Raw genomic sequence first — 24,890 nt, forward strand, 5'->3', positions numbered from 1 at the left:
GCATCGTGGATGCTCCAGAGTGAATCCACCCTCAGCTCCAATTCCGCAACGCGGACCGTCAGGAGCTGGAGGCGGATGCACTTCCCGCACACGTAGTCGTCAGGGACACCGGAAGTGTCCCTGAATTCCCACATGGTACAGGAGGAGCATATCACGTGACCGAGCTCTCCTGCCATGACTTAACCCTTAGATACACTTAAATTGGCAACAACAATGCTAAAGTTTACTCACTGTTATAGAAGAGAAAAAAGAAAAACTACTCACCAATCACCAGCCAATCACTTACCCCCTTGGCTGTGACGTCACCTTTCTGTTTCTTTCTACTTCTTTTTTTCAACCTCATGAATCTTCTGTGTCTGACTAACTTGATTGCATTTTTCGAGGAGGTAACCAGGAGGGTCGATGAGGGCAGTGCATATGATGTAGTGTATATGGATTTTAGCAAAGCTTTTGATAAGGTCCCATATGGCAGACTGGTCACAAAAGTAAAAGCCCATAGGATCCAGGGCAAAGTGGCAAGTTGCATCCAAAATTGGCTCAGAGGCAGGAAGCAAAGGATAATGGTTGATGGGTGTTTTTTGACTGAAAGGCTGTATCCAGTGGGGTTCTGCAGGGCTCAGTGCTGGGTCCCTTGCTTTTTGTGGTATATATCAATAATTTAGACTTGAATGTAGGGGGTATGATTAAGAAGCTTGCAGATGATATAAAAGTTAGTCATGTGGTTGATAATGAAAAAGAAAGCTGTAGACTGCAGGAAGATATCAATGGACTGGCCAAGTGGACATAACAGTGGCAAATGGAATTTAATCTGGATAAGTGTGAGGTAATGCATTTGGGAAGGTCTAACAAGACAAAGGAATACACATTAAATGGTACGACACTGAAAAGTGTCGAGGAACAAAGGAACCTTGGAATGCAGGTCCACAGATTCCTAAAGGTAGCAGGCCAGGTAGATAAGGTGGTTAAGAAGGCATATGGAATAATTGCCTTTATTAGTCGAGGCATGGAATACAAGAGCCAGGAGGTTATGCTTGAACTGTATAAAACACTGGTTAGGCTGTAGCTGGAGTAATGTGGTCACCACATTACAGGAAATGTGTGATTGCACTGGAAAGAGTGCAGAGGAGTTTTACAAGAATGTTGCCTGGACTGGAGAATTTTGGCTATGAGGAAAGATTGGAGATGCTGGGTCTGTTTTCTTTTGAACAGAGGCGGCTGGGTGAGACCTGATTGAGGTGTATAAAATTATGAGGGGCCTGGATAGAGTGGATAGGAAGGACCTGCTTCTCTTGGCAGAGGGGTCAACAACCAGGGAGGAGGTTTAGAAGAGTTATGAGGGGAAATGTCTTCACCCAGAGGATAGTGGGGGTCTGGAACTCACTGCCTGAAAGCGTGGTAAAGGCAGAAGCCCTCACCACATTTGAAAAATACTTGGATGTGCACTTAAAATGCCATAATCTACAGGGCTAAGGACCAAGAGCTGGAAAGTGGGATTAGGCTGGATTGCTCTTGGTCAGCCGGCACAGACACGATGGGCCGAAATGGCCTCCTTCCATGCTGTAAATTTCTATGATTCTCTGAACTGCCTCCAATGCAAGTATGTCCCTCCTTAAATAAGGAAACCAAAACTTTTCGCAGTATTTTAGGTGTGGTCCTACCAATACCCTGTACAGTTGCAGCTTGCTTTTATACTCCAACCCCCTTGCAATAAAGGCCAACATTCCATGTGCCTTCCTGATGACTTGCTGTACCTGCATACTAACTTTTTGTGTTTCATGCACAAGGACCCCCAGGTGCCTCCGTACTGCAGCATTTTGTAATCGTTCTCCATTTAAATTATAATTAGTTTTTTTATTGTTCCTGCCAAAGTGAATAACCTCACACTTTGCCACATTGTACTCCATGTGCCAAATATTTGCCCACTCAGCCATGTCTATATCCTTTTGCAGATTCTGTGTATCCTCCTCACAATTTGCTTTCCCACCCATCTTTATATCATCAATAAACTTGGCTACATTACACTCGGTCCCTTCATCCAAGTCATTAATATAGATTGTGAATAGTTGACCAGTGGCACCCCACTAGTTACCATTTCCCAATCGGAAAATGACCCATTTATCCCGACTCTTTGCTGCCGAAATTCAGGTCTGCCAGAAAGCTGCCGCACCTCCCAACTTTTGAGAGCCATCACCGTCAAAATATTTGCGGTGGGCCCCCAATCCAAATTCAGCAACAAAAAAATGCCGTCCTGCGCTCAGGAGCGGTTGTAAACGCCAGTTTGCAATGGTGTGCGTGTCTTGATTGCAGCGGATCACCACAGAGAAATTCTGCATTGTGCTAATGTGCAGATAATGAGCCAGCTTCTCCAGGGTTTGCAACTAGGCCCTGAGGAGGGAAGGAGGATGGCTGGTGCTAGTGGAGCAAGGCACTTTATTGACGCAGAGCCGGAAACCCTCACAGGGTGTCGAGGGCAGGAGGAGACTGATTTACCCCGACGTGGGGAAACAAACTTGTGAGGTGCTAATCAATGCATGAAGCGAGATTGCAGGAGAGGTTTTAGGCACCTCCGTTCAAAATAGAACTACAACGCAGTGCAGAAAAAGCTTGAATGATATCATCAGTGTTACGAAAGTGAATAGCTGTTCCACCAACTGCTGACCTTGCATCTGCAAGCCCCTCCTTCAACATTCTCTTATGTAGTCATTGAAGCAGTCCCACAATGGAAGCTCCCTTTCATCTCACACTTACAACTGCATGTCAGGGACAAACAGTTGTGCACTTATTTCTGATGCGTCATCACAGTGGTACTCACCAACCATTCTTAGTTTTGAGGCAAAACTGGCTCATAACAGAATGGAGCAAAGCAGGACTGGTAGTGGCGAGGCAGAATTCCAAGTCCTCACACCACGGAGTGCAGCAGCATAGAGTGGCATTCGTGAGTTTGGTAAGTGGGTGAGTTTTAAGGGTTATTTTCTTTAAACCATTTGGAGGCTGGAGTAAATGTTTAGTGGCAATTGCCAGTAGCTTCTAAGTAAGTAGCAGTTTAATTTAAAGGGGAAAAGTTAAATAGTTGGGAATCTTTCAGGTTTAGGCAGAGAAAAACAAGGTAATTCTCTAGTAGGAGGCAATTAGCAGCTGGTTAAAACCAGTTCTGTAAACAACTGACCAGTAGTGAGTCATCTGACCTAGATACAGTTTGAAAAGAGGCAGCTCCTGCAGAGCATGGAGTGCAGCAGCAAAGAGTGGCATTCGTGAGTTTGGTAAGTGGGTGGGTTCGGGCAAGTGAGGGTGGCAGGTGCTGTTTTGTCTTGTTTTTCCTACCAGTGCTGACACTAGAGCAGCTGATAAGGAGTGCGAGAGTAGGAGATGGAGGCCCAGAGACCAGCTCAACCAGCTGCAGACAAAGATAGAGGGGTGCGAAATCAAGAGGTGACGTCACAGCCAAGCTGGTAAGTGGTTGGCTGTTCGACTGCTAAGTATAACTTTCTTTTAGACTGACTTTTAGATTGGTTTAATTGGCAGCGAACTACTAAGGAGCTGTTTGGTGCTTAAGTAAATTTTAGTAAGTAAATTAATTTAAGGGTTAAGTCATGGCAGGAGAGCTCGGACCGTGTCATGCTCCTCCTGTGCTATGTGGGAAGTCAGCCTACTATGTGTGCAGGAAGCGTGTCCAGCTGCAGCTCCTGACAGACCGCATGACGGCACTGGAGCTGCGGATGGACTCACTCTGGAGCATGCACGATGCTGAGAATGTTGTGGATAGCACATTTAGTGAGTTGGTCACACCACGGGTAAGGGTTAGGACAGATAGTGAATGGGTGACCAAAAGACAAGGCAATTGCAGGAAGGTAGTGCAGGAGTCCCCTGCGGTCATCTCCCTCCAAAACAGATATACCGTTTTGGATACTGTTGGGAGAGATGACTTACCAGGGGAAGGCACCAGCAGCCAGGTTCATGGCACCATGGGTGGCTCTGCTGCATAGAAGGGCGTGAAAAAGAGTAGGAAAGCTATAGTGATAGGGGACTCTGTCGTAAGGGGAATAGATAGGAGTTTCTGCGGCCACAACCAAGACTCCAGAATGGTATGTTGCCTCCCTGGTGCAAGGGTCAAGGATGTCTCGAAGCGGCTGCAGAGCATTCTGGAGAGGGAGGGTGAACAGCCAGTTGTCATGGTACATGTAGGTACCAACGATATAGGTAAGAAGCAGGAAGAGGTCCTACAAGCTGAATTTAGGGAGCTAGGAGTTAAATTAAAAAGTAGGACCTCAAAGGTAGTAATCTCTGGATTGCTACCAGTGCCACGTGCTAATCAGAGTAGAGGGAGCAGGATAGTTAGAATAAATACGTGGCTTGAGCAGTGGTGCAAGAGGGAGGGATTCAAATTCCTGGAACATTGGAACCAGTTCTGGGGGAAGTGGGACCTGTACATAAGGGATGGTCTGCACTTGGGCAGGACTGGAACTGATGTCCTGGGGATAACATTTGCTAATGCAGTTCGGGAGTGTTTAAACTAATATGGCAGGGGGATGGGAACCTATGCAGCGAGACAGGGCGAAGTGATATGGAGTCAGAAACAGATGGTAGAAAGGTAAAAAGCAATAGTGGAAGACCGAGTAAGCAAAGGCAAGAAACAAAAAGGGCCACACTACATCATAATTTTAAAAGGACAAAGGATGTTACAAAAACAAGCCTGAAGGCTGTGTGTCTTAATGCAAGGAGTATCCGTAATTAGGTGGATGAATTAACTGTGTAAATAGATGTTAACAGATATGATGTGATTGGGATTACGGAGACCTGGCTCCAGCATGATCAGGGCTGGGAACTCAGCATCCAAGGGTATTCAACATTCAGGAAGGATAGAATAAAAGGAAAAGGAGGTGGGGTAGCATTGCTGGTTAAAGAAGAGATTAATGCAATAGTTAGGAAGGACATTAGCTTGGATGATGTGGAATCTATATGGGTAGAGCTGTAGAACACCAAAAGGCAAAAACCGTTAATGGGAGTTGTGTACAGACCTCCAAACAGTAGTAGTGATGTTGGGGAGGGCATCAAACAGGAAATTAGGGGTCCATGCAATAAAGGTGCAGCAGTTATCATGGGTGACTTTAATATGCATATAGATTGGGCTAACCAAACTGGAAGCAATACGGTGGAGGAGGATTTCCTGGAGTGCATAAGAGATGGTTTTGTAGACCAATATGTCGAGGAACCAACTAGGGGGGAGGCCATCTTAGACTGGGTGTTGTGTAATGAGAATTAATTAGCAATCTCGTTGTGCGAGGCCCCTTGGGGAAGAGTGACCATAATATGGTGGAATTCTACATTAGGATGGAGAATGAAACAGTTAATTCAGAGATCATGGTCCAGAACTTAAAGAAGGGTAACTTTGAAGGTATGAGGCGTGACTTGGCTAGGATAGATTGGCGAATGATACTTAAGGGGTTGACAGTGGATGGGCAATGGCAGACATTTAGAGATCGCATGGATGAACTACAACAATTGTACATCCCTGCATGGCGTAAAAATAAAAATGGGAAGGTGGCTCAACCATGGCTATCAAGAGAAATCAGGGATAGTATTAAAGCCAAGAAGTGGCATACAAATTGGCCAACAAATTGGCCAGAAATAGCAGCGAACACAGGGAGAAATTTAGAACTCAGCAGAGGAGGACAAAGGGTTTGATTAGGGCAGGAAAAATAGAGTACGAGAAGAAGTTTGCAGGGAACATTAAGACGGATTGCAAAAGCTTCTATAGGTATGTAAAGAGAAAAAGGTTAGTAAAGACAAACATAGGTCCCCTGTGGTCAGAATCAGGGGAAGTCATAACGGGGAACAAAGAAATGGCAGACCAATTGAACAAGTACTTTGGTTCGGTATTCACGAAGTAGGACACAAACAACCTTCCGGATATAAAAGGGGTCAGAGGGTCTAGTAAGAAGGAGGAACTGAGGGAAATCCTTATTAGTCGGGAAATTGTGTTGGGGAAATTGATGGGATTGAAGGCCGATAAATCCCCATGGCCTGATGGACTGCATCCCAGAGTACTTAAGGAGGTGGCCTTGGAAATAGCGGATGCATTGACAGTCATTTTCCAACATTCCATAGACTCTGGATCAGTTCATATGGAGTGGAGGGTAGCCAATGTAACCCCACTTTTTAAAAAAGGAGGGAGAGAGAAAACAGGGAATTATAGACCGGTCAGCCTGACATCGGTAGTGGGTAAAATGATGGAATCAATTATTAAGGATGTCATAGCAGCGCATTTGCAAAAAGGTGACATGATTGGTCAAAGTCAGCATGGATTTGTGAAAGGGAAATCATGCTCGACAAATCTTCTGGAATTTTGTGAGGATGTTTCCAGTAGAGTGGACAAGGGAGAACCAGTTGATGTGGTATATTTGGACTTTCAGAAGGCTTTCGACAAGGTCCCACACAAGAGATTAATGTGCAAAGTTAAAGCACATGGGATTGGGGGTAGTGTGCTGACGTGGATTGAGAACTGGTTGTCAGACAGGAAGCAAAGAGTAGGAGTAAATGGGTACTTTTCAGAATGGCAGGCAGTGACTAGTGGGGTACTGCAAGGTTCTGTGCTGGGGCCCCAGCTGTTTACATTGTACATTCATGATTTAGACGAGGGGATTAAATTTGCAGATGACACTAAGTTGGGTGGCAGTGTGAGCTGCGAGGAGGATGCTATGAGGCTGCAGAGTGACTTGGATAGGTTAGGTGAGTGGGCACATGCATGGCAGATGAAGTATAATGTGGACAAATGTGAGGTTATCCACTTTGGTGGTAAAAACAGAGAGACAGACTATTATCTGAATGGTGATAGATTAGGAAAAGGGGAGGTGCAGCGAGACTTGGGTGTCATGGTACATCAGTCATTGAAGGTTGACATGCAGGTACAGAAAGCAAATGGCATGTTGGCCTTCATAGCGAGGGGATTGGAGTACAGGGCCAGGGAGGTGTTACTACAGTTGTACAAGGCCTTGTTGAGGCCACACCTGGAGTATTGTGCACATTTTTGGTCTCCTAACTCGAGGAAGGACATTCTTGCTATTGAGGGAGTGCAGCGAAGGTTCACCAGACTGATTCCCGGGATGGCGGGACTGACCTATCAAGAAAGACTGGATCAACTGGGCTTGTATTCACTGGAGTTCAGAAGAATGAGGGGATCTCATAGAAACGTTCAAAATTCTGACGGGTTTAGTCAGGTTAGATGCAGGAAGAATGTTCCCAATGTTGGGGAAGTTCAGAACCAGGGGTCACAGTCTAAGGATAAGGGGTAAGCCATTTAGGACCGAGAGGAGGAGAAACTTCTTCACTGAGAGTGGTGAACCTGTGGAATTCTCTACCACAGAAAGTAGCTGAGGCCAATTCACTAAATATATTCAAAAAGGAGTTAGATGTAGTCCTTATTACTAGGGGGATCAAGGGGTATGGCGAGAAAGTAGTAATGGGGTACTGAAGTTGCATATTCAGCCATGAACGCATTGAATGGAGGTGCAGGGTCGAAGGGCCGAATGGCCTACTCCTGCACCTATTTTCTATGTTTCTATGAGAGGGTTGAGGCGCTCGTGGGTGGACATGGTGCCAGGGTAGTGCTGACGCCGATGTGGGCAAGTGAAGACACTCCTTTAATGTGCTTTCTCCTTGAATGCACCAGCGCCTACTGTGCCTTTCCTTCTGGAAGTCTGCTAGTTGCAGGCTCCATGTGTCAATCCCCCATCTCCCCCTCACGGCAGCACTTCTCCCATTCATGCTTGCAGATGAGAGACCAAGTGGCAGCACACCCAGCACAGTGAGGATTGAGGAGAGACCTTGCGGACCTGTTGGAGACAGAGAGACAACACCAGGACCGAGTGCGAGCACAACCAGCACAGAGGAGAGCAAGGAGAGACCTCGCAGACCAGCTGGAGGCCTTGATGAAACCCTTCTCCACATCACAGCAGACATCTCAAGTCGCAGAAGTGACCACATTGAGGGGTCAAGCCCTGGTGACAGTGTCGTGAGCACTCCATCGTTTGGGGATGCGACTGATGAGAAAGTGGAAGAGCATGACACTGATAGCACCAACACGTCACTGCTTCCATCCACATGTGCCAGCTCAGATACTGGGAGTGCGCGGTCTGATATAGTTGACATAGTACAGCGGTCTGCACTGGCTGTTGCACTGGGGCCCAGCGGGCTGCAGCATGACGACAGGCGAGGCAAACTTGGGGGTCATCTCTCGGGGTGGGGAGAGGGGCAGAAAAATAGTCCACACTGGAGTTCTGCCGAGGAGGACTCAGATGATGCCATTGATGTTGCGCCTTATGAAAGAAGAGTGGAGGCTATGCACTCGCAGATGTTGGGGGCACTGACATGGGTGCCAGAGATGCTGTTGGAAGTGGTGAGGACTGTGGAGGAGTCTGCTTCCTGCATGGTCGATAGCTCTGTGCGCAGCATGGAGCCCATCATTGCCAATGTGCAGGCAATGTTGGACTCCAAGATTGTCCGTGCGGATCCAGCTATGATGCCGCAACCTGCAGGTGATGTGGCAGCTGCCATTTCAGCACAGGCGCGAGGGAACAAGCGCATCGGTGCTGGATTGGGCAGGATGGCAGTGGCCCTGGAAGCTCAGAATGCTCTTGTGCACTCTGGGCAACAGGCCACGGAGCGTCTTTCTGCTGCTATGCCTGCTGGCTTTGAGACTCTGGCTGCTCATATGCAGTTCCAGCTCGATGTCACCAGATACCTCAATGTTGCGTTAGTGGCTGGGTCCAACACGGGCCACGGGGAACGTTCCAGCGTCAGGCCACAGCACCGATCTGACCTCCCTCAGCTTGGTGGTGGTGGTAATGTGCCGCCCTTGGTATATGCCTCAAGCTCCTCGGACCAGGATCCTGATGTGCGCTCTCATGATCACAACATTTCTGGCCCCAGACCTGCCACTCCACCAGTGTCTCCATGCATGGCCTCGCCTGAGCCAAGCCAGACTGAACCTTCCCAGGAGGGTGCTGACCAGTCTGCACCAAATCCAGATGTGGTCGAGGGCATCCAAGAAGGACATCTGTAGCTCTGACACAAGAACCACAGCAGCCTTCCCAGATCCATGAGGCAGCCACATGGGAGAAACTTAGGCGTAGTGGTAGGATAGGCATGCGCAAGAGGTCTTATAAGGAGGAGATGCACAAGGGTAAAAAAAAATGATGTTTTTGTGTTAGTTTCTGGTACTGTTTTTTGTTCTGTTGTCTTTTGCACTGACTTGCATCATGTCATAACTCTTTATTTTTTGCACATATATCTGGGCAGGTGTTTCATTTGAGAGTGGGCAATTCTGTGAAAGCACTCATTGCGATTGCCATGGAAAATAGGAGCTGAAGGGTCATGTGGGATGAGATTATGTGAATTGAGCAGCAATGAGTCGTGTCTGCACCTCCCTTGCAGTGTTGCGATGGTGACGACGTCTCCTGGCTGGGTGGCGACGGGGATCCTCCTCCTCAGGTGGTGCTGCTGGCTCGACTTCCAGCAGCTGGCTCCTCATGAGGGCCAGTTTGCGCAGCATGTCGCAGACCACCAAGAATATAGAGATCCGTCCAGGAGAGTACTGCAGACCGGTCCAGGCAACGGAACCTCTGCTTGAGGATCCCAATGCAATGCTCGATGATGCACCTGGTGCCAGAATGAGCGTCGTTGTATGCATGCTCAGCCGCTGTCCTAGAGTTCCAAAGTGCAATCAGCAACCAGGTGGACAAGAGACATCCTTTGTCCCCAAGCAGCCATCCACAATCCTGATTTGGGCTGGTTTAGAGGGCGGGAACACTGGTCTGGCACAGGATGAAGGAATCGAGGCTGCTGCCTGGATACCTTGCATCAACTGCCAGGATCCTATGCCGGTGGTCACACACCAGCTGCACATTCAGGGAATAGAATCCCTTCTGGTTGATAAAGATCTCAGAATGGTGTTGTGGCACCCTCAGGCCAATGTGTGTGCAGTCGATGACACCCTGGAGAACCCTGCAATCCGGACAAATGGCCTGCCACTCCACCTGCTTCTCTATGGTCATCGGGAAGGAGATATAGTGCACTCTTCTCCTATATAGAGCATCGGTGACCTGCCAGAAGGAGCAATGGGCAGAGAATTGGGAGTTGTTGGATATGTCTGTAGTCGCAGACTGGAAAGACCCCGTAGAACAAAAGTTCAGAGCTATGATGACCTTGGTCTCAACGGTCAGAGCGGTCCTGAGCCTTGTGTGAGGCTCCAGATCTTGGCGCAGGACATTGCACAGCTCCCTCAGTACATCCTTTCTAAATCTGAGCCTTCGCAAGCATTGCTCATCACTGAGCTCCAAGAAGGAGAATTGACGTCAGTAGACCCTTTGACGGTAGGGCCTCTTTCCCCCAGGTCTATGCTGGCCACCTCCCATGGCAGCCAGCTGATCGCCTTCTCCCTGTTCGGGAGCCTCTGCAGGCTGTTGCTGGAAGGCTCCTGGCCCAGTACGCGGTGCGGGGTCAGCATACCTGACCCTCCTCCTCACGCCATCTCCCTTCTGGCCACCCTCTCTACGTAGAGCTCAGTGCCCATCTGCAGGCCCTTCTAGATATTGGACAGCCATGGCTGCTGCCTCCCTTTCCCACTGTCTCTCTACACGTTGCTGACGGTGCCACCTTCTCCTGTGTGCCGCCCTGCATCTGACAAGGTGGACAAGGCATTCCCCTGCCAACACTGAGCCCATTCTGTGTGAAGGCTGGACCCAGACATGCAGGCCTCTGTGGAGCACTAATCAGTGAGAGCTAAAAGTCTTGAAAACTCTCCCCCAAAAGTGATGAATATGACTTTGCAGGTTAACCAAATGCATACAAAGCAGAAGCAAAAGTTGTCACCAAAAATACCCGATCGCGGTAATCCTCCGTTCTCCTCCTCCAGTGGTATCGAGTAGCAAGGCAAAGTGTACCGACCCAAAAAGCTGGTGGGACACTGTCCAATAAAAAGCTCCGTTTTTAAAGCTGAATTTGGGTGGCTTGGCACCCTGATGACATCAGTACGGCCGCAAGCCCCATACCGCGGCGGAAGTCTGCGGCTTGTGGCTGAAAATACGTCACGGGTGGGGGGGGCCAATCGACCAGAACGTGGCAGCCACTCGATTTTGCCAAATGTCTGCCGAAAACCGTGGTAACGGTCCTTCCTGAGACCCTGAATTTCGGCATCTCTGTTTTCTGTTAGCCAATCCTCTATCCATGCTAATATATTACTCCCAACCCAGTGAGCCCATACCTGCATGTTAAATGTTTGTGTTTCAGGTATGAGGAAACCCAGATCTCTCTGTATTGCAGCATTCTGTAGTCTCCCTCCATTTAAATAATATTTTGCTTTTGTATTCTTCCTACCACATTTTCCCACATTATACTCCATCTGCCAATTTTTCCAACTCACTTAACCTATCTATATCCCTTTGCAGTCTGTGCCCTCCTCACAACTTGCTTTCCCACCCATCTTTGTATCATCAGCAAATTTGGCTACAATACAATCAGTCCCTTCATCCAAGTCATTAATATAGATTGTAAAAAGTTGAGGCCCCAGCAATGATCCCTGTGGCACCCCATTAGTTACAGTTTCCCAACCTGAAAATGATCCATTTATCCCGACTCTCTGTTTTCTGTTAGTTAGCCAATCTATCCATGCCAATATATTACCCCCAACACCATGAATTCTTATCTTGTGTAACCTCATTGAATGTCTTTTGGAAATCCAAATACACTACATTTACTGATCCCCTTTATCCACCCTGCTGGTTATATCCTCAAGAACTCTAGTAAGTTTGTCAACCGTGATTTCCCTTTCATATAACCATGTTGACTCCATTGATTGTATTATTATTTTCTAAATGTCCTGCTATTACTTCCTTCATAATGGATTCCAACATTTTCCCCAAATGTTAGGCTAACTGGCCAAAAGTTTCCTGCTTTTTATCTCCCTCCTTTCTGGAATAGGGGCGTCACATTTGTGGTTTTCCAATCCGCTGGGACCTTTCCAGAATCTAGGAATTTTGGAAGATTGCAACCAATGCATCCACTATCTCTGCAGCCACTTCTTTTAAGACCCTCGGCCGTTCGGTCCAGGGGACTTGTCAGCCTTTAGTTTGCCTAGTACTTTTTCTCAAGTGATAATGATTGTTTTAATATCCTCTCTCCCTTTTGCCCTCTGATTTTCTACTATTATTGGGATGCTTTTAGTATCTTCTACTGTGAAGACAGATACAAATTATTTTGTTCAAAGTCACTGCCATTTCCTTGTCTCCCATTATTCCCCAGTCTCACCCTCTAAGGGATCAACATTTACTTTAGCTACTCTCTTCCTTTTTATATACTTGTAGATGCTCTTACTGTCTGCTTTTATATTTCTTGCTAGTTTACTCTCAATCTATTATCTCCCTCTTTATTTATTTATTTTTTTTTTAAAAGTCTTCCTTTGCAAAATTGTATGCCTTTTCTTTCAATTTGATACCATCCTTAGCTTCCTTAGTTAGCCATGGATGGTTCATCCTTCTCGTAGTCTTTCTTAGAGAAATACATCCTTGTAGAGAATTATGAAATATCTCCTTAAAATGTCTGCCACTGCTTATCTACCGTCTTACCTTTTAATCTATTTTCCCAGACTACTTTAGCCAACTCGGTCTTCATACCTTTGTAATTGCCTTTATTTAGGTTGAAGACAATAGTTTCAGATCCAAGTTTCTCATCCTCAAACTGAATGTAAATTCTATCATGTTATAATCACTTTTCCCTAGAGGATCCTTTACTATGAGATCATTAATTAATCCTATCTCATTATACATTACCAGATCTAAAAGAGACGGTTCTCTGGTTGGTTCCACAATGTATTCTTCTAATTCTGCATTTGCAAGACAGACAGGAAGAAAGTGTGTCTTTGAAGACTTTCAATGCACCAGCAATGGGCATGAAGATCAGGTTGCAGCAATTCACCCATTGCACTGAAAGACTGGAAGTTATGTGCACTGCTGACATGTGAGCTGAAGAACATTGGTGAATGTAGAGTGGTATCCTTAGCAAATGAGTAGGTAAGGTTAGATGATGAAGTTACTGACATGAAAACAAAAAGAGTAGAAAAACAAATCAATCAATCACAGCATATGTACAGCAATTTGAGGAAACTGAATAGCCAGGAACAGAGTTTGGAGCTGAAACCATATGATGGTAATTTGCTTAGAAGTTTTTTTTTAAAGCTTTGGAGATGGCCTATGTAATAACACATGATGCAAAGTGTTGAAAGGAAATCAGAGTGTAAGAGAAACATAATATTGGCAACAAAATCATTAGTTGAACAGAAATGCCAAAAAAGCATACTGATAGTCATGGATTAGGCCATAACTTTCAAAACAATGAACAGCAGCATATTCCATAACTTTAAAAAGTTCTGATGCAAGGGTAATAAACCAGTAGTCTGAAGAGCAAAAGGGATCACCTTTCTGGGGGAACAGAACAAACATGATCACATTTTCAAGAAAGGGCAAATGGACTGGGAGTAAAATACTGAACAGGGGACATAAGACAGTAAGTTCAGTGGTGTACATCTTAAGCATGGTGGGATATCATCAGAAGCAGAGATCTTATTGAAATGCAGAAAGCAGAGGATCAGACCTGGCAGTTATAACATTTGATGCCGGTCACAATGACCAGGATGGAGGAACACGAGAAGATTGTTTGCAAAGATTACAATTAGAGTTATAGGAAAAAAGTAGTGATCCAAAAATGTTCATTTTTTTTCTTCAGGTGAGCTAGCAACTACACCATCAGGAGTCAAGAGAAATTGAAAAAAGAGCATTCATTGAAGTTGAGAGAAACAGCTTTAGCAAGAAACTAGAAGCAACAGCTACTACAAAGACAGAACAGCAGCAGTTATTGTCTGCACTCAATAAAATTGTATTTAGCAGTTCTAATAATGGATTTGATAAAGTTACAAGTGGAGATAGAGTTAAATGAAGACGATTGAGAAGGCTAAATAAATACTTTAGATTGCGGATCATCTGAATTAACTTCATATTAACTCAACATAAGAGAGATATCCACATAAGTCACAATACTGGAAACAGAAATACTTCAAAAGCAAACCATTTTGTGACTGTGTGATGGCAATTCAGATTTAATTAAGCAAATGTACAATACCTTGATGTTGTTCCCAGCTAAGTTGAGCCATTCTAGATGGACTAAGTCCTTCAGTCCTTCCACATTTCCAATACTGTTGTTAGGCAAGTTTAAAACTCGCAAATTGACAAGCTTTGTTACACCTATCATCCGGACTAGGCGATTGTTGGCTACAGATAACTGCAAGAAGTACCAAACAAAAACAAGTAGTAGCTTATTACATGTAGAGCATGACAAATTGAATTAACCACATTATTAAAAAAAATTAATTTTATCCTTGGTTTCTCTTATTTCTTTTACTGTATCGTTTAATTTATATTCATTTTTTTTTTTAAATACCACACTCAAATGGAAGTTATACCATCCTTGGAAATCAACCTGTCTGTTCAGTCAGCTTCTCCAGGTGGCAGTCACAGGAAGGGGACAATGCACTTTGATCTGCTAATATTTTTTAGATGCAAAGCTGTTAAGTGCCAATGTCTGATTATTCATAAATTAGTATCTACTAGCTTTCAAGGTTTTAAAAAAATAGTATATTTGGCCTGTAACACTGATAAGGATGGGCTGCTGAGAGTTAACTAAAATAACTTGCACTTATATAGCCTGTTTAAATGTAGAAAAACATCCCAAAGTGCATCACAGAAATCCAAAAATTGACACTAAGCCAAAGAAGGAAAAATTAGGAGGGGTGACTAAAAGCTTGGTTAAAGAGTTAGGTTTTCAGAACGGTCTTAAAAAGGAGAGCAAGAAGTAAAGAGGCAGAGAGGGTTAGGGCCGCGACGACTGATGCTACAGCTGTGAATGATGGGTCATGCGCAAAAGGACAACGTTGGAAGAACGTAGATTTCACAAAAAGCTGTACAGCTGACAGAGGTTATGGAGATGGGGGATAGGGAGGAACCATGAATAGGTTTGAATATGGGGATGAGGTGAGCGGGATCTGGTGCGGGCAACAGAGTGCAAAAACTATAGGGCAGTAATAGTAAAGGATTTCAACTATCCTAATATTAACTAGGATAGAATTAGTGTGAAAGGTTTAGAGGGATCACAATTCTTAAAATACTTGCAGGAGAACTTTTTAGCAAGCCCAACGAGAGGGGGCGGTTCTGGATTTATTTTTAGGGAATAATAACTTTTATTTATATAGCACCTTTAACGTAGTAAAACGTCCCAAGGCGCTTCACAACAGTGTTACAGACAAACGGGTAAATTTGACACCGAGCCACAGAAGAAATTAAGGCAGAAGATCAAAAGCTTGCTTAGAGGTAGGTTCTAAGGAGCGTCTTAAAGGAGCAAAGAGAGGTAGAGAGTCGGAGAGGTTTAGGGAAGGAGTTCCAGAGCTTAGAGCCCAGGTAGCTGAAGGCACATCCACCGAAGATGAACAGTTATCATGTGGGATGTCAAGAGGCCAGAATTTGAGGAGTGCAGACATCTTGTGGGATTGTGAGGCTGGAAAAGATTCGAGATAAGGAGGGGCAAGACCACAGATGATAAACAAGGGATGAGAATTTTGAAATCGAGGCGTTGTTTAACTGGGAGCCAATGTAGGTCAGAAAGCACAGGTTGATGGGTGATCTTGACTTGGTGTGGATTAGTACACAGGCTGCTGAGTTTTGGATGATTTCAAGTTTACGTAGTGTGGAATGTGGAAGGCTGGCCAGGAGTGAGTTGGAGTAGTCAAGTCTAGAGGTAACAAAGGCATGAATGAGGGTTTTAGCAGCAGAAGAGCTGAGGCAGGGGTGGAGGCGGGCAATGTTACGGAGGTGGAAAATGGCGGTTTAATTATGCCGCAGATATGTGGCTGGAAACTCATTTGAGTCAAATATGACAACTAGGTTGCAAACAGTCTTGTTCCCCCTCAGATTAATGCAAGGGAGGGATGGAGTCAGTGGTTAGGGAATGTAGTTTGTGGTGGGGACCAAAGATAATGGCTTTGGTCGTCCCAATATTTAATTGGAGAACATTTCTGCTCATCCAGTACTGGATGTCGGACAAGCAGTCTGACAATTTAGATACCAAGCAGGGGTTGACAGAAGTAATGGAGGGGTAGAGCTGGGTGTCGTCAACGTACATGTGGAAACTGACTCCATGTTTTTGGATGATATCGCCAAGGGGCAGCATATAGATGAGAAATAAGAGGGGGCCAAGGACAGATCCTTGGGGGACACCAGAGGTAACGATGCAGGAGTGGGAAGAGAAGCCATTGTTGGAGATTTTCTAGCTACGATTAGATAGATAAGAATGGAACCAGGCGAGTGCAGTCCCAACTAGCTGGACATTGGTGGAGAGGCATTGGAGGAGGATGGAGTGGTCAACTGAGTCAAAGGCTGCAGACAGGTCCAGAAGGATGAGGAGGGATAGTATACCGTTGTCTGAGTCACAAAGGAATGAAGCTGGGCAGGTGAAAAAGGTATCAGTGGAGTGATTATAATTCAGTTAGATTTAGGGTAGTTATGGAAAAGGACAAAGATAGACCAGGAATAAAAGTTCTCAATTAGGGAAAAGCCAATTTTACTAAGCTGTGATTTAGCCAAATTAGACTTGAAACAGCTACTTGAAGGTAAATCAGTGTCAGAGCAGTGAGAGGCATTCAAGGAGGATATAGTGAGAGTTCAGAGCAAGTATATTCCCTTAAAGATAATGGACAGGACTAACAAAACTAGAGCCCCCTGGATGTCAAGGGTTGTACAGGGTTGGATAAAGAAAAAAAGGGAAGCTTATGACAGATACCATGGGCTCAATACTGTAGAAACACAACAGGAGTATAGAAAGTGCAGGGGTGAAATTAAAAAGGAAGTTAAGAAAGCAAAGAGGGGGCATGAAAAAAGTATTGGCAAGTAAACTCAAGGAAAACCCAAAGATGTTTTATAAATACATTAAGAGCAAGAGGATAACTAAAGGAAGAGTAGGGCCTATTAGAGACCTGTGTGTGGAGGTGGAAGATGTGGGTATGGTTCTTAATGAATACTTTCCATCGGTTTTCACAAAAGAGAGGGACGATACAGACATTGCAATCAGGGAGGAGGAGTGTGAAATATTAGATGAAATAAACATAGTGAGTGGATAAATCCCCAGGCCCGGATGAAAAGTATTCCAGGATGTTAAAAAAAGCAAGAGAGGAAATAGCAGAGGCTCTGACCATCATTTTCCAATCCTCTCTGGCTACAGGTATGATGCCGTAGGACTGGAAGACTGCTAACATTGTACTGTTGTTTAAAAAGGGAGAAAGGGATAGACAGAGTAATTACAGGCCAGTCAGCCTAACCTCAGTGGTGGGAAAATGATTGGATAAAACTCTGAGCGATAGGATAAATCTTCATTTAGAAAGACATTGATTAATCAAGGACAGTTAAGGGAAGGTCGGGTTTGACTAACTTGATTCAATTTTTTGAGGAGGTAACAAGGAGGGTAGATGAGGGTATTGCGTTTGATATAGCGTATATGGATTTTAGCAAGTCTTTCGATAAGGTCCCAAATGGCAAACTGGTCACAAAAGTAAAAGCCCATGGGATCCAAGGCAAAGTGGCAAGTTCAATCCAAAATTGGCTCATAGGCAGGAACCGAAGGTTGATGGGTGTCTTTATCACTGGAAGGCTGTTTCCAGTGCGGTTCCGCAGGGTTCAGTACTAGGTCCCTTGCTTTTTGTGGTATATATCAAAGGATTTAGACTTGAATGTAGGGAGTATGATTAAGAAGTTTGCAGATGATACAAACATTAGCCATGTGGTTGAAATGAAGAAGAAAACTGTAGACTGCAGGAAGATATCAATGGACTGTCAGATGGGCAGAACAGTGGCAAATGAAATTAAATCCAGAGAAAAGTGTGAGGCAATGCATTTGGGAGGGCAATAAATGGTAGGACACGGAGGGCCCGAATTTCATCAGAACGCAAGGTCAGCCCATTTCTTGGCGATGCGTTGTTTAAAACCAACGAAATATCGCCAAGACCGAAGAGCGCTAGTTTTGTGGAATTTCTTTTGGCAGTATGCGAGCGGTGTCCAGTATTATAATTGATTAAAATCGACTTTCTTGTCGATGGAAGGTGTGGTATTCATGCGTAAATTTTTTTTTTTCCACAGATGCTTTTTCCCTGCGATTTTGGGGGTCAGGGGTCACTTGCGCATACGCAGAGAGTTGAAGTTGAAGGAGAGAAAGTGAGAAGGAGCAGCAAGATATTCGAGGGTCGGTTGGTTTAATCACAGATTCCAGAGTCAATGAATATTATACAATATCAATACACATTTTATGAATCAAAAATTATAAATATAACATAAGTATAATGGAAATGCTGAACAAGTAGTCAAAGTGCAGGAACATCGAGAAGGGTGGGAGGATGTGTGCGTGTCTGAGATGTTAAATGGATTGAAGATTTTTACTTTCATTTACTTCACTTTCTGCAGAAGACGACGTCTGCAATAGCAGCAGATCAGCGGCGTCGGGTGGGGGAGGACCCACAAAGCAAGAACCATTGACTGAGATTGAGATCTGTGCCCTGTTGCTGGTTGGGGATAGCAACCATGCCACCAGCGGCGTTGGAGCTGACCTACCCACACAGGATGGTCAGTTCAATACAATCACCGGTTTGTATTGTGGTCCTGTAATGTCATGAAATGTACCGTAACTCTAATGTTAGCCTGATGTTATGCAATGTAACTTTATTGCACTGTAATGTTGGCCTCATGTAATGTAAGTTTATTGCACTGTAATGTTGGGTTCACGTGATGTACTGCAATGTTGGGGCATGTAATGCAATGCATATGTATATGTATATATGTATTGTCTGTCTACGACATGTAATGTAGTAATGCAGCAGCGGTGGACATTTAAGTAAGACTGCGCTATATCACTGTACTCATGTACTCATGTAACCCCGACCCCTCCCCTGCTGCCAAGCATTTTTAAATGTTCTGTACTTTCAGATTCGGATGATCGAGACCAGACCTCTGTGGAGAGACCAGATGACAGACCCACTGCCTCCACCCAGCCTTCTCCCGACTTCACCTCTGCCAGAGATAATGAAGAGGAAGAGCAGCTGATCCTGGAGCCAGTGGCGGTGAAGACGGAGGAGGATACACCAGTTCCATGTGGGCCAGCTGGAACATTCCTCACCAACAACTCCATATTCATGGGATTCCCCCATGCCTCCTCTGATTATGCGGGACCAAGTGGTGTGCAGCAACGCACCCCCAGCGTTGCAGCGCCTTTGCCGCAGTGACAGAGGTTGGTGCAGAAAAGATCCATTGCTGCAAGACAGATAGGCGCGTACCAGAATACGGTGCATCTATCACAGGCCAGCGTCGACACAGGTCGAGAGCTGCTCAAGGCCATGGCTACGATAGCCGGAACTTTTGGGTTAATAATCATCAGGGTCCCAAAACGCAGCTCTCCACATTCAAGCAAAGCGTTCATTTCCGAGTTGCTGACGTAACAATTTAGCACTGGCGTGCGCTCCGCATGCTCCCCGCTGTGGTGTTTGTGGGGGGGGGGGGGGGGGGGGGGGGGGGCGGGGGGGGAAGAGAGAGAGAAGGGGTGGTGCCATGGATTCATCTGGAAGCTCCTACTCATCCTCCTGCACTCTCTCCTCAGGTGGTCCCGCAGTCCCTCCTGCAGCAATTCCTGTCCCTGCATGATTGCTAAATTATGCAACATGCAGCACACCACTGAACTGAGCAACCTGCTCAGGATGGTATTGCAGCCTGTCTCCCGAGTGATCCAAGCACCGAAAACACTGGCGCTCGCAAGGCAATATGGGTAGAGTCAACAGCACCCTGCACCTTGGGGAAGCCGGCAATGTGTGCAAATCCCAAAGCCCCTTCACTCTGTGCCTCCCTGGTCACTAGAAAGTTTATAAATTCCATCGGCATGCATACAGTGCTTCGGTTACCTGTCAAATGCAGCGATGAGTAGTGTGCTGAGAAATACAGCGTATGTCCCAAGCCGATGCCTGAAATGAGCTGCATGCATAAAAGAAAAGTGCCACAGTCACCTTCATCTCAACAGAGAGTGCAGTAATGTTCATGGTATTGGGCTGCAGGACTCCCCTAATGAGCTGGCAAATCTCATTGATCACCTCTTTTCGGAAGCGCAGCCTTCGAACGCACTATCGGTCAGGTCCAAGCACGAGTGCTTCTCCCTGAAAATCCTTTGGGATTAAGGCCTCTTCCTCATCCTCCTCATGTCTGCAACCTCCTCCATTACCTGGATAACTCTGCTCAATAAACCTTCTCCCATCTGGATTCTGCATTAGACAGTTAGTCAGCAATATAGGCTGAAAGGGTACAGGCCCCATGCTTTTTAAATCTCCAGAATCTCCTCAAATATCCTGAGATAAACTCAAAATAATTTTTCAATGAAAATATATTACTCAAATGCCTTCTATCTTAATAATGTACTCAGTACCAATAAAAATACCTTTGCCACAGTAAATCGCTGTAAAGTTACTGTTCACCTCAGAAATACTGAGGTGCTGCTTTTGCTAACTGTTCCCGATTTCAAAATGGAAGTTCCAAGCACTACCGCCCATTCAAGTAAAACCACCTTTTCCAGGACGGTATGCAGCTCTGGTGGTATGTCGGCGGTATGTCATGAAACTTGCACTTGTTGGGCGGTATGCGGGCGGTTCTGCATGGCGGACGGTGTGCATACCGTTTGGTGGCATGTCAATGATGAATCTTCCACCGAGTGGTATGTACATGTTTTTTGACCAAACTTGCATTTTTGGGCGGTAAGTCAATGAATTTCGGGCCCTGAGAAATGTAGAACAGAGGAAGTGCATGTCCATAGATCTCTGAAGGTATCAGGACAGATAGATAAGGTGGTTAAGAAGGAATACGGGATACTTGCCTTTATTAGCCGAGGCATAGAATATAGAAACATAGAAAATAGGTGCAGGAGTAGGCCATTCGGCCCTTCGAGCCTGCACCGCCATTCAATGAGTTCATGGCTGAACATGCAACTTCAGTACCCCATTTCTGCTTTCTCGCCATACCCCTTGATCCCCCCCTAGTAGTAAGGACTACATTTAACTCCTTTTTGAATATATTTGATATAGAAGAGCAGGGAGGTTATGATTGAACTATATAAAACACTAGGTAGACCACAGCTAGAGTAATGTGGGCAGTTCTGGTCACCACATTACAGGAAAGATGTGATTGCACTAGAGAGGGTACAGAGGAGATTTACGAGGATGTTGCCTGGACTGGAGAATTTCAGCTACAAGGAAAAATTGGATAGGCTGGTGTTGTTTTCTTTGGAACAGAGGAGGCTGAGGAGAGACCTAATTGAAGTATATACAATTATGAGATAGAATGGATAGGAAGGACCTATTTCCCTATTTCCCTTAGCAGAGGGGTCAATAACCAGGGGGCACAGATTTAAAGTAATTAGTAGAAGGTTTAGAGGGGATTTAAGGAGAAATGTCTTCACCCAGAGGATGGTGGGGGTCTAGAACTCACTGCCTGAAAGGGTGGTAGAGGTAGAAACCCACATAGCATTTAAAAAGTACTTGGATATGCACTTGAAGCACCATAACCTACAAGGCTACAGACCAGGAACTGGAAAGTGGGATTTGGCTGGATAGCTGTTTGCCAGCCGGCCGGCACGGACACAATGGGCCGAATGGACTCCTTATATGCTGCAAATTTCTATCGTCTATGGTTATGAATAAGCTGAAGTTCGGGGAGTTTGGAAGACTGGCCAGGAAACAATTAGAAGTCAAATATGGAAATGACAAATACATGGATGATGGTTTCAGCAGCAAATGGACTGAGACACAGAGAGATGGAATGTTCTTTGTAATGGAGAAGATGTTGGATTAGAAACTCCGCTTGGGTTTAAACAGGACACCAGGGTTGTGAACAGACTGGTTCAACTTGACAGAGTGCTTGGAAAAGGGGGTGGTATCAGTTTCAAGAGTCTGGAGTTTGTGATGGGGTCCAATGACAACGACTTTGGTTTTCCCAATGTTTAACTGAAGGAAATTGAGGCTCATATAGGACTGGATGGAGGACAGAAAGGTTGAGAAGAGAGGCAGTGGAGAGGTCAAGAAAGATGGTAGAGAGTTAGATCTTGCTGTTGCCATCATACATGTGAAACCGAGCTGGTTAACGGAAGAGAGGATTTGGAGGAGGATGCTGTGGTCAACTGCGTCAAAGATGGCAAAGAGGTCGAGAAGGACGAGAAGGGACAGTGCAACTGGTCACAGTCACAAAGGGTGCAGTTTGTAAATGATATGGGCCATTTCAGTCAACATTCACTCTAAACTGCACGGCCATGTGGCTCTCAGCTGGTCCTGTGCAGGCCGGGACCTGCTTTTCCAATGATACATTTCGCACATGCATGAACTGCGCAGCCCCTTAAAGGGGCCACACACACAAAAAATTAAGGGAACACTGATTTCAGTGCAACAGCAAGGGCAGGATGCTGATTGCAGAGATTTTCATTTGCCACCTTCATTTGACTAGTTTGCTCATTTAACCTTTAATGACCTGGCTCCAGAATGATGCTTTTGAACTGTTTCAATATTTTGCTTATAGTGCTGCTACTGTAAATTTTACTCCATTAAATTCCATTTGAAACTACAACCCAGCACGAAACAATAATAGGGCGCTTAGGTAAGTTCCATTGTGACCGAGACACTTTCGGAGCATATGTGGAGTGGCTAGAAATGTTTTTCACCGCAAATAGCATCATCGAAGTCCCTGATGAAAACATAACCGGGTGGTGTTGGAAATAAGACGGGTTATTTTCTTGACTGAAGCAGGCCCAGAGATGTATGAAACCCTGAAAAATGTACTTATTCCTGTCAAGCCAAAGGACAAGCCACTGACAGAGATTCAGCACCACAGTCCTGAGCCCCTGGAAATTGCTGAAAGTTATTGTTTTGGAACACGAGATCAATTAAATGACGAGAGTATCAGCGAGTACATTTTAGCATTATAAAAGCTATCCATTCACGGTCATTTCGGAAACTTTCAGGACCGAGCATTGCGTGACCGCTTTGTTTGTGGGATGAAAAATGAAGCAATCAGAAGAAAGTTGTTGACAACCCCTAACTTGACCTTTGGTTTAGCTTGTCGGACAGCTATGTTGATGGATATGGCCGATCAATGCTCCAGTGAATTTCGTACCATTTCCAGTCGTCAGACAACAGAGGTGAATCGCCTGCAGGTTAAAAGCAAAAGGCAGTTGGGCCCCAAGTCCTCAGGAACTAGCCACGGTAGCAATACAGTGAAGTCGTGTTATCGGTGTCTGGGACAACACATTGCTCAAAGTTGTCCATATGTAAAGGAAGAGTGTTTCTTCTGCAAGAATACTGGGCATCTTGCGAAGGAATGCTGACTGAAAAGCAAACCGATGTTCAATGCTATAAGTAGAAATCGCCATACGCTACATGGCATTGAAGAGAAGCAACAGGACGAGGTGGTTCTGGAGTTACATGTCATCAGAGTATGAGGGTATCTAACATTGATTCGCGATGTCCAAGTAGACATTGCAGGAACCAGAATACTCATGCAAATCGACACTGGTGCATCCGTGAGCGTTGTACCGGAATTGCTATATCTCGACAAGTTGAGTGATATTCCACTGAAGAAGTCAAAGATAGGGCTGCGAGGCTACTCAGGAGAGCAAATCCCTGTGGTATGACACATCACCGTACTGGTGAAATACAAGGATCAGTTTCAGAGTTTGCCTCTCAGTGTCAGGATACAAGCCTGCCTTGATAGGTAGAAATTGATTGGGATCACTGAAGCTGGATTGGAATGAGATTGTGTGTGTTGAAATTAGATTTCCATCGAAGGATGATGTCATCATACAGTATCCAAAAGTGTTTCGCGAAACAGACAGTCCGATCCAAGGTTCCAAGGTGAGTGACAGAGCGCTGAAGGACGCTAGACCAGTTTATTGCAAGCCACGTCCCGTACCATACGCACTCAAGGAGAAAGTTGAGCAAGAACTCAGAAGACTAGAAACTGAGGACACTGGGCTCAATTTTCCCCAATGCCATTTTTTGGTGCATTTGAAGTGTTATGCCCGTTTTTTTGGGGCCCAACTACACCCAAAAAAAGTTGAAAGTTTCTCCGTTTTAACTTGTGAATGTGGCCCGGCGCACATTGTCCTTAAGCTCTGTGGGTGGAGCCTAAGATGTGCGCCAAAAAGATCAGGTTTGCCAGGGCAACGAGAGACACACTGTGGGCTGAGGCTGGAAAGTGAAACATACAAGACATTTTGGCTAGCTCACAGCAACCTGCACAAGCATCTTGTACATTGCAGCATGAAAATATTAAAGAGTCTTTGTGCCAAAAGTCTATCCTGTAAACTGAATTGGAAAGGCCCCCTCACTCCCCGCCGGTGCCGCTCCTAGCCCTGGCCAAACGGACTCCCTCCCCCCTCTCCTGGAGCCGGTGCCGCTCCTAACCCAGGCAAAAGGCCTTCCCCTGCCCCGGAGCTGGTGCCGCTCCAAGCCCAGGCCAAAAGGGTGGACAGGCCAGATCAAAATGAATTTGAGGTTAAAAGCAAAAAGGAGATTGTTACAGAACCCGTAAGTAAAAGAGGTTATAATTACCCACTCTCTCGCTCTCGCTCTCGCTCTCGCTCTCGCTCTGCTGCTGTCCCAGCTGTGGAACTGGATCTTCTGCGCTGATTTTGTTAACTGCCCAGAAGGATTTTCAGAGCGGACACATACGCCGTCTTAAGAAAAATCGTAGTTGGCCAAACTTGCATAAATAGCCAGAACTGGCGTGGGT

At 45.4% G+C, this 24,890-nt stretch overlaps 2 protein-coding genes across 3 annotated transcripts in view; one reads left to right on the forward strand and one right to left on the reverse strand.

Moving 5' to 3' along the window:
* Window positions 1–24,890, forward strand: part of rpl24 (ribosomal protein L24) — a 257,054-nt gene that overhangs the window by 194,965 nt on the left and 37,199 nt on the right. The gene's annotated exons all lie outside the window — the stretch shown is intronic.
* The window catches only part of cep97 (centrosomal protein 97), a 126,075-nt gene that overhangs the window by 72,697 nt on the left and 28,488 nt on the right, over window positions 1–24,890 (reverse strand). The window contains exon 3 of one of the 2 annotated variants that reach the window (XM_070892988.1): window positions 14,167–14,325. The exons of the other annotated variant lie outside the window; for it this stretch is intronic. Within the exon in view, the coding sequence (XP_070749089.1) occupies window positions 14,167–14,325 (159 nt within the window). The remainder of the gene's footprint in view (window positions 1–14,166; window positions 14,326–24,890) is intronic. 2 annotated transcript variants of the gene reach the window in all.

The sequence above is a fragment of the Pristiophorus japonicus genome, chromosome 11 (genome assembly GCF_044704955.1).
Source record: "Pristiophorus japonicus isolate sPriJap1 chromosome 11, sPriJap1.hap1, whole genome shotgun sequence".
Classification (NCBI taxonomy): domain Eukaryota; kingdom Metazoa; phylum Chordata; class Chondrichthyes; family Pristiophoridae; genus Pristiophorus; species Pristiophorus japonicus.